Source organism: Vulpes vulpes, chromosome 3, assembly GCF_048418805.1.
Source record: "Vulpes vulpes isolate BD-2025 chromosome 3, VulVul3, whole genome shotgun sequence".
NCBI classification, from domain to species: domain Eukaryota; kingdom Metazoa; phylum Chordata; class Mammalia; order Carnivora; family Canidae; genus Vulpes; species Vulpes vulpes.
In genome coordinates, this window is record NC_132782.1 from 89,922,722 (window position 1) to 89,939,557 (window position 16,836).

The window sequence follows — 16,836 nt, forward strand, 5'->3', positions numbered from 1 at the left end:
CTAGCCTTCCCTCCTACAGATAGACCCTTGTGTCTCTGGGTGGCTCCAGCTGCTGAGCCAGTGCTCGATCCTCTTCCCTTGTCAGCCTGGCCGCATACATTAGCAGGTTTTAATAGACTGCCACATCTCAAAAGCAGGGAGAGAAAGAAAGATTTAAAGTCTTGTCTTGCCCAAAGCAGACAGATTGACTTGAAAATGACTCCGTCAATAAAAGATGAGCTCTGAGAGGCTCTTCCCTCTTCCGAGAGGAAGCTCGCCTTCCAGGGACTTGGCTTCTGTAAGCCCACTGTTGGAAATTAGTAAGGCACACAATGTGCAGAATGGAGCGGGAGCGAGCCTGCTGCAGCTGCTGGCATCTTGCCGCCTTCACCCGCAGGCCGTCCCACCTGGTGGCCCAGGCTACTACTGCCCCTTGAGCCCAGCAGGCCACCTACTGGGACGCATGTGGAAAGAAGTTGCTGGAAACTTTTGTTCAGCAATGGTGTTCTCTGGTTTGCATCCCGGGGGGGTTATGATGTGATGTAGCTTTGTGTATTTTTCTTCTCTGGATGGTTTCTGGCTCTGGCAGGTGTGTGTGAGTACATGTATGTGCATGCATGAGTGTGTGCATGTGCGAGCATGTGTGTGTGCACATATGCCTGTGTGCACATGCGAGTATGTGAGGACATGCCTCAGGCAGTTTGCTTCTAACTGATCCTTGGTTCCCTGCCCATTAAAGGGAGATATGGTGATGCTTCTTGGGTATTCACAAAGCTTAAGATAAGCCAGTGCACGTGGAGGGCAATAAGTCTCCAGAGGGTGCACATTTCACAGACCTCAGCATGCAGGCCCCTGGTCCTTCTGGAGCCCAGGACCCTGCCTTTATGGGGTGTGTGCTTGAGTTGGAAGAAATGTACCCTAAACAATCAAACAAGTGAAATAAATCAGAGGATTGTGAGTTTAAGCAGGGATACTGGGACACTGGGATCCTGGGGGGGCCCATGCTGGTGGCATGGCCGGAAGGCTTAAACAAGCAACTGAGGCAGACTTTGCACCCAAGGTGGCACCTCTCAGCAGTGCTGGTGCTGCCTGGTGGCCTTTGGGGGACCCATCCCACCCTAAAGTGTTGGCATGAACATCTGGCTTCTCCACACCCTGGCTGAGTGACAGTGAACAAGGCACTGACCTTCTCTGGGTCTGACCCCACATCTGTCAGCTGCCCAGACAAGGGGCTGGCCATGGCCTTCCACCAAGGCTCAGCTGGTCCTCCATTCCCAAAAGAAGCAGCGGGGTGGGGAGCCTGGCTCCTGGTGAGGGGGGTGGGCATCCTCTGGGGCTTCGACTGCTCTCTGTTCTCAGTGGTGGGGGAGGGAGCCTTCCCGGGAATATGATATCACATGAGCTCCCGCCTGTCACCCCAGGACTCTCCCACCCCATAATCTGGTGGGCTGTAATTGCTGGTGTCTTTTCAGATCATTTTTGTGCAAGGTGACAAGCTGCTTGTGAAGTGAGCCGTTAATCACACAGAGATGCCCCTGTTTGAAAGCTGGCACCGAGCTTACCCAGGGCGGGTGTCTGCCAGGCAGCCGGCGGTGGGCACACACGCTGCTCATCTGCATATAATTCCAGGGCGAATGTCTTCTCTCTTGTGTAAAACGTGCAATTTCCGGCCCAGCAGGGGAACATGGGCTCATAATGGAGAGACCTTGTCCCAGGGGCCCTCCGGCTACAAGGCAGCTTAAGCAAACCATTCATTCCTTAGGAAGGCTAAAGGCTGCGTGTAGTGGGTGGAAGGGGCCCATCCACTGGTCGCTGGAGCCCACAGCTGGGAACAGTGCTGTCTGCCTTGTCCTTCTGTGGAAAGACCTCCCTGAGTGCTGTGCAGGGAGTCAGAGTGGGCACCTGGAGCCGCCTGGCTGGCATCTCCACACTGCCTGCATGCCCCTCATGCCTGCCAGGCTCCCAGGCCCCTCTCCTGCAATTTGGATTTGGGATGGGAAGGCAGCCTTGAGAAGGAGCCTGTTGGGATGCTATACCGCGTCAGGGTGGCAGCCCTGTTCTGCACACTTCCCCAAGGCTTGGCACCCACAGAAGGCCTGCCTGGGACAGCGGTCCAGCCAGCAGGCGTGTTTCCTCCCCATTCCATATGGTCAGCCAGGACCCAGACCCAGGCCCACGGTCACAGCCCTGTAGTGTTGGCTCCCACAGTCACTAATAAAATTGCATCAATATTTGATGCTTAATTATTAAAATATTTAAAAATGTAAAACAAATAGAAGTCACAAGACATGAATAATTTAGCCCCGGAAGTGTGGCCCAGCTTTGGGCTGGAGCTGAGCCTGCACCCCTCTGTGCACCTGGTGGGGAGGCCTGGGGGCACTTCCCACAGGGACACCTCAGGTCTAGCCAGGTTCCTCAGCCCCCAAGCTGGTCTTGTGTGGCGAGGAGCATGGATAGGGCACCTGCTGCACCACCCTCAGGCCGCTAACATCTCAACATGCATGGGTGCAGGGCACTTGTCCATCTGAGGTCAGGCGTGGGCTCAGCACCAGGGCCCTTGGCGTCACCCTGGTGTCCCCTCCCTGGTCTTTGTTCAGCTGCAGGGACCTACCCAGAACATGTTTGCTTGCATCCTGTGTGCCCTTCAGATATGTAAAGACATGTTACACCCTAGTTTCTCCAAACCCTGTGCGTCCACATCAAACAGCTGCTCCTGTGTGGCCTCCCGGTGCCATCCCACAGCTTGATTCCCACCTGTGGGACCGCTGTCCCCACCATATGTTTGTCTCCGGACACCGAATAGGCATCTCCCTCAGCTCTGCCACCAGCTTCTTGAATCCATGGAAGCAGAAACCAAACTCAGTACCTTGACCCCCAGACCCAGAGCCTGTTCATAGCAGAGGATGACACTGCCCTTGCCTCTCACCCATCCTCACATCCACTGCCAAGACTGGGGCCGGATATGCCTCCCAGACCTTGGGAGGACTCAAAACCTGGGAGCCAGGGGTAACCAGAATACCAGGTGGCCTGGCTCTGGAATGTCTGACCTGGCTGCTGGTGTCCTGTGGGGGCCAAAGGGGCTGCTACACTGTTTTCCCTGCCCCTCATGCGCCACAGGGCCTTGCCCAGGCCCCTGGCCATTTAAGTTGGCCAGGGACAGCCAGCAGGGAGCATCATCCCAGAGACAGACCAGTCCCGGTCAGTGGGGGCCAGCACTGCACAGTGGTCCTACCCCTTTTCTGGGCTTCATCCTCCCCACCTGGGAGCCAGGGTCACCATTCAGCCTCCACAGGGACATGCTGAGAGAGTAGGCTGTGGATCCGAGATCAGTGAGCTTTGGGAGGTGGGTGATTGGCAGCCAGCCCTGCCTTTGCTGTCCACTGCCATGCACCTGTGTGATGCCCAAGGGCATGCCAGCTGCCATCCCTGCCCCATAGACCCCTCCAGGCTGTAGAGGTGTGGTGCCGGGGACACCCAGGGATGAGGGCACTGGGTCCAAGGTCCAGGGCACATGTACCAGCCTCATGGCCTGGAGCAGAGCTGGAAGCCAGCTGTCCAGCCTCTCAGAAAAGTGGAGGACACACTACACTGCCCTGGCCCCGGGCCTCACCCCACCACCTCCCTCCACTCAGGCTGGTCTTGGCCTCCCCCGCTACCTTTCCCACAGTGCCCTTGGAGCAGCCCTGGCATGCACCAGCATTAGAAACAGCTGCCTGATGCAGCCTGGGCTCCGAGGGCTGCTGTTTCTAATGGGGAGATATTAATGCTGTTTGTTGTTGGTTAAGCCTGAAATTCTTAGCATTGGCTAAGTGTTTTTTATTCACTTTTCAGCAAGAAAAATGGCTCTGTCCTGAGTCCCTGAAGGAAAATTTCTAAAGCCACTTCCAGCTCCTAAACAAAATACTACTGCAGGAGCAGGGCTGCAGGGAACAGGGCTGCCTACCTTTGACGGCTCAGCCAATCGCGACCTGAGCCCGGGTGCCTGGCTCCCCTGACCTGAGCCCGGGTGCCTGGCCTTCCCCCAGGCCTCTGTCCAAGGGAGGGAGGAGGGTCAGAGGGCCATTCGCAGGGCAGGGGATTATTGAGTGCTCATCTTCTCCCTGCAGTGCTCCACGTGCAGTCCTGCTATGCCTGCCCAGCCTGGAGACAGTCCTTCCCTCCCGGATCTCCTCCGGGGAAGGGGTGGGGGGGTCTCCTCAGTTATTTCCCTTCCCCCTTCTATTCAAATTGAAGAGCTGTCAAATTGCTGAGCTGGATTCCAGGCTCCCAGAATCTCTGCTGTTATCTCTTCTTTGCTATCCCCATCTTGGGTTGTTTGGAACCTGGCCCCACTGGGGAGCCCCTTCTTGACTTTAGCTTTCTCTTCCAACACTTCCCAGTGCATCTGTGACGGCATCGCCTCCAGGGGTTGCCCACTGTTGCTGCTGCTCTGGACGCCTCCTCCCCTCCAGGCTGTTGTGCTGAGCCAGCCTCTCAGGAGCTTCTTGTGGGTGTGCAGTAGGCAGGGGGCCACAGGGCATCCCTCCTGGGGCTGGTGTGCTGGACACAGGGGAGCTTGAGCCCAGGGCAGGGAAGAAAGGCTGCTTCAGACCCCACTATGTCCGCCAGCACACTGTGACTTAATTCCTGCTGAGCCCTGCTAAGGGTGCACAGGCACACTCCTAAGGCATGTGGAGTAGGATCTTCTCTCCCTGCTTCCGCCTCCCTGTGCAGGTGCATGTGCACCACAGGCGTGGGTGCTAGTTCACACCCCACCCCTTAGCTTCTCAGGAAGTTGGGTGCTGATGTGGGTCAGGGGGCCCTCCAGCCCTTCCGCTGGGTGTGAGTCTGGCCACGGTCCTTGATCTGGCCGCCTCTGGGCATCTGCCATCCCCCTGTTGCTACCTCAGCCCCATTGCTGCAGGGCGCAGGGCAGTGAAGCCCTGGGGCATCCAGCACGGGCGTTGTGGGGCCGTGTGCCAGCATTTGCTGCAGCAGTGCTGAGGCCCAGTCACCCCTTGAGGGACCAGGAAAAAGACATGCGCCTCTGGACGGTCCCTCAGCCCCAGTTCCAGCTGGTCTCCCCATGCCCCCAGGTCTGCCGAGCCGTGTCCCTCTCTGCATCTGCTTCTCGTCTTCTCTACCCCTCTGGATTGCTGCTGCCTCCCCTCCGTCCCACAGTTGTGGCAGCAGGGAGCTCAGGTGAACATGTTCGTACAAGGGCGGGCGCATGTGTTCCATCCACTGCGTCCGCAGGGAAGCCCCGTACATGGAATTAGTTTTGTTCACACTGACTTTCTAGGTGTTATGATTTAGGATTTATGGAGGAATGGCATTTCCTGTGCTCTAGGCTCCTTGAGGTGCACTAGGGACGCCATGCGACAAAAAGACTTAGTCTTCACCTATGCTGAGCTTAAGAGTCTGCCGGTGTGATAACTGTGACACAAAGGAGCTTTTTAAAATGCTCTGTCATGTTACAGTGGATGCTGTCGTGTACACTGAAGACATGGCAGGAGACTAGATCTACTCCAGAGCTGTGGTTTTGAAGCTGAGATGTGTGGAAGTCAGCTAGGAAATCGGAGGAGCTGCCCCAGGGGTGTGCAAAGGCCCTGAGGTGAGGAGGAGAGTAGTGCTTCGGGGCATGAAATAAAGCCAGTCAGGTGCAACTGGAAAGACTGGGGCTGGCCACTAGGCAAAGGCCCAATAGCCACAGGAGAGGGTTTCGTGGGGTTTTTTTTTTTTTTTTTAGATGTTCCTTTCTATTTTAGAGAGAGAGTTTGCATGAAGTGGGGGGAGAGGCAGAAAGAGGAAAAATCTTGAGTAGACTCTGTGGATAGCATGGAGCCCAACACAGGCTCAAGACTGCAACCCTGAGATCATGACCTGAGCCCAAATCAAGAGTTGGACCCTTAACCCACTGAGCCACCCAAGCGCCTCAAAGAAGGTTTTAATCTTCACCACGGAGCTTCAGAGCTTAGAATTCTGTCCAGAGGATTTGGGCCATCTCACACAGGACTGGAATCCAAGGAACAGAGGGCCTGACTGGGCCACCATGGCCAGGCTGAGCTTGCTGACCAAGGTGAAAGGCCTGGGACCCTAGCAACCTCACATCAAAGTCCCCGCTTTGCACCGTGTGGGGCTCCACCTTTCCCCCACCAGCTGCTTCCGCTGTGAAGGGGCTGACTTCCCACAGGAGTGGCCGGGATGCTGACCAGCAGACAGCACCTGTTCTGCTGTGAGAATCCTCTGGACTGAGATGCGGGTCAGGGAAGCACATTAACAGGGAGCCGTTGCCTTGAAAGGTGCTGGGGTGGAGGTGTGTCTGTCCCACAGAATAGTCTCAGGGCTGGGCTGGCCAGCTTGGATTGGGCAACAGTGCAGCGTCAGACCCAGCCACCTCACTGGCACACTCAGGCCCTGGCACATGAGGGACGTTTGCTTCAAGCAAAGGGCTATGTGCCAGTTGTCTGTGAGGCCTGGGGGCCCAGCCTCCATCCCGAGCCTGGGTCAGTAGTCCCATGGGGCACAGCCCTGCCCACCCAGTACCCTGCACTCTACCCAGCAAACTGATAAGAAGGGAATTGAAGCACAGGATTGCATGCACTTTTAGTAGACACCCAGTCAGGTTCTGCTGGCCATGCGGCCGCAAGCTGAGACTCTGGAGAGGCTTTCTGTAGGGAGAGTCCAGCCTTCCACCTGTCTGCTTCTCACCTGCTCTCCCCATCCCTCTAGGATCAAACCCCTGAATTTCAGACTGAACCGGCTCTCCAGAGCTCTGTGCCCACTCCTTTATCCTGACATCTCTGCTCTCAGGGGTAACACGCACTCTCCTTCAAGCCTTTATATAAGGGAGAGATGGAAAGTGTTTTATTTTTTATCTTTATCTATCCACAGGCTTTCTCGGCTGCCTTCTGTGACTCTGGGAGGAGCCTGGTATTGGGTATGGATTAGGAGGGGGTGGAGGTCAGAGCCATCCAGTGGCCCCTGTGGACATGGCTAGAGGCCACCAATGGGCCTGACTGGGGCTGCACACCATGTAAGAGAGCAGGTGGCCTGGCCCCTTGACCTTGGCATCCATCCCTGGCCCCCAGCATCCCTGCCCACCCTCCACGTCTGGGCTCTGGGTGACCATGTTCTGTCTTGGGTGCCCACTTGTTCATCAGCCTTCCTTGTCCCTCACCAAGGACTCCTACAAAGCTTTGCAAGGGGCTGCCGAGGAGAGGAGGAGCAAGGGCGGCCCAGAGAGGAAAGACAGTGGTGGGAGGGCATATTCCCCTGGCATGTGCAGCTGCAGGACAGTGTTGAGGGCACCGGGGAACAGGAGAAGGCTGCGGTTGAATCAGGGCTGGATGTATCCTCCACCAGAGTGTGGGCCTGAGCGGAGGAGGCTGGGCACAAGGTCTTCATCCCAAGTGTCTGGTGATGCCTGGATGCTGGCACACAGCAAGTGAGGTGTGGGGTGGGAAGTCTGGGATCTTTCCCCAGACCTGATGAGGCCACTTGTCTGCTCTGCTGGCCCTGCCCACGTGTGGTCCCCACCAGCAGGCCCGGCCTTGGGGGCAACTGGTGGGGTACCTGTAGGTACATGCAGGATTGTAGTCACCAAAGACCCAACGGGGTCTCTGGCCCTTGGTCAGTGGGGCCCAAGGGAGCATCTTGCGAGCGCCACGTGCACAGGCCACCCAACCCTGCCCAGAGGAAGCTTCAGCTCACTCTGAGAAGAGGCTGCATCAGAGCAGTGGCATTTCCAAGGCAAAAGGCACATCTTTTATTTATTTAATCCAAACCATCATGTGAATTATTCATTCACATTTATATAAGCAATTGAATGGTGGAATAAGGGGGAGGTCAGAGCACCGACTTTATGATGCCCTGAATCACAACCAGGACTCATGCTGTCCCTCCTGAACTCGCTGTGTTAAGGTGACTTCACCTGAAAGCTATAGCCTCTTGCCCTACTTCACCAGACAGCCTGAGGTCAGAGCTCTCTTGATACCCATGATGGGCCATGTGGCCTTGAGGAAGCTGCCCCCACCCAAGATCCCCTGCTCCTGACCACTGAAGGGTGATGTAAGACTTGCCTTGTGGTGCTGCTCAGACTATGCTGGGTAAGGTATATGTGGCACCTGGTGTGGGGTCCTGGCACCGAGCTCACAGCAGGTACATAGAACTTACCCTTCTGGAGGACGGCAGGTGTCTGGGCTCACTTCCTCATGACCTGAGCCCCGTCTATTTGTCAGAGTCTATGGACTGTGGAAAGGGCAGCATTTTGATATCTGTGGGCGAAGGGGCTGTTACCTTCTCCAAGGTCGAGCTGCATTATTACCAAAATTTAATTTTTCCCAGTGGACACTGAGATCCATTAAAGGCAGTGCAGTCTCTGACAGGGGTGAAATATCACCTCAGATCCTTGGTCAGTGAATTTTGCCTCCTGGAACGGGTTTTCCTCCTGCTGGCGGATCCATCCTCAGTGGGCTGGCTGAGAGACACAGGGAGGAGCATGGGGTCAGAGCCGCCAATTACCCCTTTGATTTCATAGTCTGATGACTCGATTCATCAAGGGCTCTGTGCCTGTGTTCCGATGGAGAGGCTCTCTGCTCCAGAATAACAACGTCCGCCAGGGCCCAGCCAGGACCATCAGACTGTGTGATGGATAAGGGGCAGGTGAGGGCAGGGCAGCTGGCCAGGGGGATGGACGTGCTGGCAGAGAGGCCAGAAGGAGCTCTGCTCTGGCACCAAGAGGCCTTGTTCAGAGCGAGAACGCGGCCGGCCCCAGGCTGCCTGCAGAGTTGCAGGCAGCGCAGACAAGACCTAGGATCCGTATTCAGATGCCTATGAGGGCCTGTGGGGCTGCCCTCCCTGTGCCAGCTGCCCTCAGCCACATAGTCCCATAGCCCTTGTATGCACAGACCCTGTGCCCTCTGTGTAGCCCTGTGGCAGCTGTGGAGTGTGTTGATGCCCGGTGCGCAGCTAGCGGAGCCCCTACCATTGGTGGTATGGCCTTGAACCCACACAGCACTTCTCTGTGGCCCCACAGGATCCAGCTTGATCCTTGTGACACCTCTGGATGCTGCTATGTGCCTGACACCCCCAGGAGCTGGAGGGTGATGGGCTCAAGGCCGCAGGTCAGAAAGGGCAGAGCTGGCGGAGGGTCTCCAGTGGGTTTCCCTGGAAGGCAGGCTCCCTGTCCCCTTCACCTCCTCCAGGAAGTCACCCTGACTGCATCTGCTCATCTTAAGCTAGCCGACATGACCCTGCCTGCTCTAAGCCCTGCTAGGAACCTGGCGGTTGCTGGCCTGGGCCTGTCCTGGTTACCAGCCCAGGATGTGCCACAGGGCCTGCACTTCAGCCTGAGGACGAGGAGCTCCTGCCCCTGTCACGGTGGGCAGGGCTCCAAGCTGGGCCAACCTGCTCTGAGGCCTGGGGTTTTCTCACCACACCCTCGGCCACCAGGGATCCTGTGCTGCCCAGGCCATCCACAGGCCCTGGAGGGCTCCCCATCATCAGCTCCAGACGGGACCACCAAGAAGCTCCTGGCTTCAGAGGCTGCACTTGTGCTTGAGCAGAGCCAGCCTCGCTAATTAATGGGGGGGTTGACCGAGGTTTAATTACTAGGAAGGCACCTTGGGTAAAGGATCTGTGGTAATTGCTGTGAAGCTTCCCAATGGCTTTGCACTTGGCACAGCGGGTTTCTCCTGTACAGCCATAAACTGAGATGGTAATGATGGGCAGGCCAGGGGGGCCTCTGCCCTGAACGGTCCTGCCAGAGCAGTACCCAGAGGCCTGTTTTTAACTAGGGGCCTTGTCTCTGGGTGGCAGGGAACACCTGGGGAACAGGATCAGCAATCTCTACAGCATTTCCTCTCCAGGCCTTTGGCCCACTTGGTGCTGCTGGCCCATGCGGGTGGGCATCCAACCACCAGCGAGAACCTGGCTGCAGCTTGGGCAGTTGGTTGGTGCATGCAGACCTGATCCCCGTACCCCCTGCCCAGACCTGGGCCAGCTTCCATGTTGCCCCTTGTTGTCCTTCAGAAAAGGACCAGGCCGAGGATCAAATCCAAGACTCAGGGCTAGGAAGAGGTCTGGTTTGCCAGGTCCCTGCTCTCCGTGGAGTTACTGTTTTTATTAAATGAATCACTTCGTCCACAGACGTGCAAGCTATTCCTTGGCCTGTTCTCTTTTTTTCCCCACGTGCATACATCAGGGCTTGCTGACACGGGGGCATGTCCATCCCGGGTAGGACCCTGTCTCCTCCTTGGCCTTCCGCCAGTGATTCTGACCCTGGGCCTTGCTGCCACCCCGAGTCCCATCCCTCTATGGGGCTCACTCTCTCCCTTCTCCCCCCATCAGAGCTGAGGAAGCAGGTGGAGAGCGCCGAGCTTAAGAACCAGCGGCTCAAGGAGGTCTTTCAAACGAAGATCCAGGAGTTCCGGAAAGTCTGCTATGCACTCACGGGCTACCAGATCGACATCACCACAGAGAACCAGTACCGGCTGACGTCCATGTATGCGGAACACAAGGCCGACTGCCTCATCTTCAAGGTAGGACCTGCTGAGACACACCGCACCACCTTCGCGCTGGTGGACGATGGTGTGGGTACGGGAGCAGCCCCACCTCAGTTATGTGTGGCCCGCTGGGCTGGGCTGGTCTGCTGACCCTCAGCCACCCCAGCTTTGCCCACAGCCTGGCGGCCTCTTGCGAGAAGCACTCAGCCTTGATCTGGCCACCTCTGGGTGTCTGCCATGCCCCTGTTGCTACCTCAGCCCCATTGCTGCGGGGCACAGGGCAGTGAAGCCCTGGGGCATCCAGCAGCAGCCGCGCCCAGGGGACGGCTGAAGTAATGGGGTGAGGGTCTGTGTTGGGCCGGTGAGGCAGCCTCAGTGTGCCGTGCAGCAAAAAGACGGGAGAGGAGCGCTGCTGGACCTCTGTGGGGAGGGTAGTGAGGCTTGCCGGTGAGGCTGGGGCCGGGACCCCAGGCACACAGGAGTGCGGGAATCATGGCCAGGGTTGGCCCCAGACTCCCTCTGGAGATGCCGCCACTGCATGGTGCCAGGCAGGATGGGGGCTTTCATGGAGGAGGCCCCCTGGAGTTGGAGGCAGCATGTGGCCTGTGGAGTTGTACCAGTGTCGAGGCCAGGGTGCCCTCCAGGTTTCAGGGCTAGGACGGTCACTTGAAATGAAGTACCTGCCCGTGAGGGGGTGGGTCCAGTGGGTCCCAGTGGCAGGGCTGGGGGTTGACTGTGTCTGCTGGGAGGCCTAGGGGAGACTGGCAGCCTGAGCCAGAATCTGCGTGAAGAGGGCTGGCCCCGCCACTGCCCCACTAGTCTGACCTCTCATGAAGACGGTGCCGTGGCCCGGTGTGGCGCTCCGCTGCTTCAGGAAGGGTGTGGTGGCACGGCTGCGGGTGGCCGGGGTGGGCAGACAGGCCACCACTTCTTGTCGCCATGGTGTGGAGTGGGGCAACCACCTATTGCTGCCCACATGTGTAAAAACAAAGCAACCACTTTTCTTTTTCTATAAAAAGGCTTTAGCCCATGTGGTCTGCATGCATCAAGTAGAATACAATAGGACACAAAATGTTTTCTGCCTCATTTCATTGTAAACTTCAGGCGAACCTGTGACCGCCTGGCCACTTGCTCATGGAGCACTGGCCAAGCCTGGATGCGCCAGGCCGCAGGGAGCAGGGAGGCCTGCACTGGGCCCCCACCTCCCTCCCATTCCTTCTTCCCTCCTGAGTTCAGAGTGGCACCTCAGCCTGGCATCTGCCCCCCAGTGTCTCCCAGCATTTCCTCCCAACTTCCAGCCTTCTTGGGTCATGTGTGTCCATTTTTGTTTCTTGAAACTCTTTAAACCTTGTAGAAGTGAAACATTAAAACCCGCAAAGTCTCTACATCAACTGTCAGAAATGTACTTCTGTACTCCTGTGTGATTGCTTGGGCTTTGGAAGAACTCAGGATTGCTGGTCACTATTCCATACCTTGTAGAGATACAACATTAAAAAAAAAAAAAAAAAAAAAAAAAAAACTTTAATTAACGAAGACGTACAATTCCTACATACCGTGTTTACTCTGGACAGCCACCGCAGAGTGGAGACAGGCCGAAGGCACCATCAGACCCCCAGACCCTCTGCTGCCCCCCTCGCTCTCTCCCGTCCTCCCCGACTCTCTCCCTTCCCCCCCAACTCTCCCCCATCTCTTCACCAGAGCCTCTGCTGTCCCCCCCAACCTTCTGCTGTCCCCCACACTGGGCCCTCTGCCATCCTCCCTCCCCAGACCCTCTGCCATCCCCCCCAACCCCCAGGGCTCTGCTCTTCCCCCTTACCTTCAGCTCTCCCCTATGCTCAAGGCCTGGCTGTGCTCAGTAACCCCCTTCCATCCCCCCAGAACGTCCTCAGCTCACCCCAGCACCATTCCTAGGTATTGGTACACCTTCCCATCTGGAGAGTCCCCTGTGGGGTCCTGGACTGGTACCCTGCTTTGTCTCCCCACCCTTGCCCTGTGGTGTGTACCCCACACCCCAGCTTCTCCTTCAACTGCGTGTCTTGTGACCCTCTGCTTCCCAGCTATGGGCCTGGCTCTAGGCATGAGGGACAGATGTGCTAGGAGCAACACAGCCACAAAGGATGATGGGAGGGCTAATGGCTCAGCCTTCCACTCACGTCCAGCAGGCACCCTGGCCCTTGCCGTCATGGCTGGGCCTCCACCCCCTGCCTAGGTGTGTGTGTTGGGGGGGATGGTTTGTGTGCACAGTGTCAGGAGACAAATGTGCTTGCGGCCCCACCACCTTCTGGATGCGTGCCGCTGAATGGGGTAGGCTCTGTGGTCAGGTTGTCATAGGAAGCATGGAGGGACCTCCATGATTGTAAAGTGCAAAGCATAGTGCTCACTTGTCCTCGGAGGCCGTGCAGAGCAGAGGTACCGCATAGGCAGGCAAGGCATCCCTCAGCCAGGGTGCTCTACTTGGAGCCTCACACTGCCCTTCCCCAGCTGGAGGCCACTCTGAGCTTTGGTCTTGTCATTTGAGTTGAGTGTCAGGCCTAAGGGAGCCCAGGATCCTGATGCCACCGGAGCACCTGACCCAGGAGCTCCAGCAGCATCCCTGAGGCCCCCAGATTTCAGGGTTTGTCAGAATTTCATTTTGGAGCAGTGAACCATTAGTAGACAGAAGCTGCTCATCAGGGCCCCCACAGGATCCCCATCTCTGCCTTTGCCTATAGGTTGCCTCACCCTGCACACTGGCACTTGGGCCCTGCCCCTGCTCGTCCACCTGCAGATTGTCACACCCCTGCAACAAGGCCCAGATCTGCTCATAGACACCTCCTCCAGTAAGGCTTTCCATGTGCCTCACAGGCGGGACCCATTTTCAATGAACATCTCTCAGGACACATGTTGCTTTCTGTTGCTTGGTTGTTATGTATGGGACTTTTATTCCTTTACATGAGTTTTTCTCAGGGACAGGAAATACCATATGTCTGGGTGCCCAGACAGCCCACCTCCCTCGGGCCCCTGCCCAGGAGCCAGGAATCCCCAGGGACATGCACCCTGTCCCCAGCTTAGGAGTGTGCCTGTGCCCCCCTAGCAGGGCACGTGGGACAGGATCTTCTCTCCTGGCGCCTCCCATGGGTGCCTGCCAGTCGGGAGCCCTCCCAGTGCCTTGATGACCAGCAGGCATGGCTCTGGACAGATGGCTGCCTGCTTCCCTGTCCCTTGGTCCCAGTACACACGAACCAGCCAGCCTGCCTTGGAACCCAGCTTTGCTGAGGACACTGGTGGCTCTGTTGTCTGTAGTCTCATCACCCCCTTGGTGCCTGGTCCCCTGTGGGCATGAACAGGTGGGTGAGATTTTTGCCCTTCTTATCCTACCTCTTGAGAAAGGACTGGAAGCTTGTGTGGGGTAGAGCAAAGAGATGGGGATCTGATGCCAGCTTGGGGCCACCCTTGCCACCCTCAGCTTGTGTCTCTTCCTTCAGGGCAAGGCTGTATGTCCCCAGCATCCCGGCATGGGCTCTGGTCCTGCCACCTCCACCCCACACCCAACACTGGACCCCTTTGTGGGTCCACCTGTGGACCTCCCTTCAGGTCTGCAGGTGAAGCCTACCATGCCCTGCCAAGCTAGGGTCCCCATCCCTCCAGGGGACACAAACCTGCCTCCTGGGCTCCCTGACACAGCAGTAAGGACCTGCCAGCACCAGTCCCCCTGCCCTCACCCCCAGGGCCACCCCTTGGCTCCTTCACTCGCCCATGGAAGCCTCCCCCACCCACTGCTTGCACACACGCAGGCACCTGCTTAGGGCCTGTGCACATCTGCATGGGCCCTTCGTCAGAGCTCATAGGCAACCCAATGGGAGGGTTCTGGTGAGGGGTCCATCCACAGGCACACCCCACCCTCCCAAGTTGCGGTCAGAACCTTCCATTGCCGCTCCAACAGCATCAGCTGCCCTGCCTGGGCAGGGCCCTGAAGAGGTGGTTGGTGCTTGTGTGCTGTGGAGCCCCTTGCTGCCTCTGCGCCTCCACTCACAGAAAGTGCTGGGCTGTGGGGAGCAGCTGGCCCCGAAGCATGGCAGTCTCTGCTGACTTTCTGGAGGTGTGCATGCATTCAGTTCATCTGCTCAGCCAGAGGCTTCCCAGACACAGCCAGCACCCAGCCTCTGAGCTGCTCCTGGGATAAGTCCCGCCAGGCCATTGGGAGCCCCAAAGCAGGCATGTCTGGAGCTGCCAGACCTATCAGGACATCTCTAACTAGGGACTGCTGGTGACTGCTGGTGAGTCACCTGTCCCCTTTGCCTGCTTATTGGTTAGTGACAGGAGGCACCGTCCCACCCTGTCTGCTCTCCATCTACCTGCTCAGGGCCTGGCATGTGCAGAGTGCTTGATGAGGACAGACGGGGAGAAAGTGCAAGAAGTGAAATAGAAAGCAGACCAACCCTCTGCAGATATTCTTCTGGGGACTCAGGCAGAGGTACCCCCTGGCCCAGCCCAGGCACCTGAGAGGGGACATGAGCTATCCTAGAGCCCTCCCACCCACCCTTGGCTGGGTCACTGTACCTTGTAGGACTCAGTGGCGAACTTGGTCTGAATTCACCCTGGGGTCAGGAGAGCCAGTGAATCTATCCTTCATTGGGGCAGCAGGGGAGGCTCCCCTGCAGGCTAGCTGTCCTAAATAGGAGATGCCACAGGACAGAGACCTGCTTGAGAGATGGGATGACTGCCAGCCCCCACACCACACTGGGGCCCTGCCACCTGGCGGCTGATGGCAGACTCACACAGTGGCAGTGAAATCAGGCTGAAGGGGATCATGGTGAACTGTACCCTCTTGGCCTTTTTGGTTTATTTTATTTTCCCAAAGATGATTTTTCAGGCAGGAAGGGGGCCGAAGGCAGAGTTAGAAATAGCTGAGCGCTGTTCCAGTTGAGCGGGCTCTGCAGATGTGCGCCAGCATAATTGAGGGTTTGGGCTCGCCCCACGCTCTCTGCACAAGGAAAAGACATGGCGCCCAGCAGCCCGGCCGCGTGGGTGGGAGCTGTGTGCTCTGGGGGCCGCCACTCTGAAGAAGAGGACGGGAGGAATTCTGGCTGGGCCTGGCCCAGCAGGGACCTAGCCACCCTCACGTCCCCCCACCCCCGCCCTTAGGGAGAACTGGGTCTCCCATGTGCTGGTGGCAGTGCAGGTGCATGCGAGTTTCCAGGACTGCCCAGAGCCCTAGTTTCCTGGCTGTGGTTTATGAGTTCTCCTGCTCCCCCTCCTGAAAACTAGCGGGACGAGGCCCCTGTTGTACAAAGGAGACGAGGATGGTAAGGATGGTGGCTATGTCTCGTGTCAGCACCCCTTGGGACACAGCTGTGGACAGGGTTGCTGCAGGACGCCATGGGTATCCTCCTTACCCAGCCCTGGGAATCCCACTGGGGCCAGCTGGCAAGGCAGGACCAGCTTCTAGCATCACAGAGCGGCTCGGGTGCAGCGGAGCCATGCTTGGGTCTCACCTGTTGGACCTGGGTCTCGGTCTGTACAGGGGTACGTGATAGCATCCACTGGTGGGGGCTGCTATGTGGAGCAGGGCAGAGGGGTGTGTATAAACTGAAAGCCTGTGAGCATACCCTGTGCAGTCACCTACCTGACTCTCATGTGTTCTCAGAAAGTTCTGGAGTTACTCCTCTCACTGTAGTGAGGGCTCCGGGGACCATCAGGTGCTCTGTTTCATGGTGCTCCTTGAGGGGGGTGAGCAGCACCTGTAAACCCCATAATTGCTTGTGTGGATTCAGGTGGCCCCGGGAGAAGTCTGACTCATGTGGGGCCACCACTCCCTTCTGGGCTCTGCCGTTGGGGCTTAAAGGCACGTTGGTGCTGAGCCCCTCCCCAAGCCTTGCCCCGGTGCTTTCCGAGGGTCACTTTGCCCCTGTCTGGCACTGACCAGCATTCAGGGATGAGGCTCGCTCCTTCCCTTTCATGTGTCCAGATCAACCAGCCTTCACAGTCCTGCTCAGGCATGCCTTCCCTGAGAAGCAGGACCTGTCTGGGCTCCTCTAGGATGTGCCTCCCAGCCTGACCTGATGAGCATCTCTACTGACAGCCACACCACCCATGCACCTGGAAAGGGAAGCAGGCTCAGAAGGGTCCCTGGAGCAGCAGAGACTGAGGTCAGGTGGCAGGGTGTGTGCAGGCCAGCAAGCCTGTCCATGATGGCCCAGGCTCACATTTTGCTGTAGGTCATCCTGGGAGGTACATCTGCTCCTACAGGGTGCATCTCTCTTGGGGGAACTGGCCATCAGTCACCCCCCTTAGTATCTGGTGTGGGCCCAGAGCCAGCGGTGGGTAAGCATCTGCTAGATGGAGGTGACTCCTGGGGCTGCAGGGATGGTCCTATTGTGTTGTGGAAAGGTGC

General features: G+C 57.5%; 1 protein-coding gene across 9 annotated transcripts in view; it reads left to right on the forward strand.

Annotated features, from left to right (window-relative positions):
* Positions 1-16,836, forward strand: part of MAD1L1 (mitotic arrest deficient 1 like 1) — a 345,798-nt gene that overhangs the window by 285,822 nt on the left and 43,140 nt on the right. For all 9 annotated transcript variants that reach the window (XM_072753315.1, XM_026011310.2, XM_072753319.1 and 6 more), the window contains one exon: positions 10,309-10,499. In XM_072753315.1, coding sequence (XP_072609416.1) covers positions 10,309-10,499 — 191 coding nt within the window. The remainder of the gene's footprint in view (positions 1-10,308; positions 10,500-16,836) is intronic.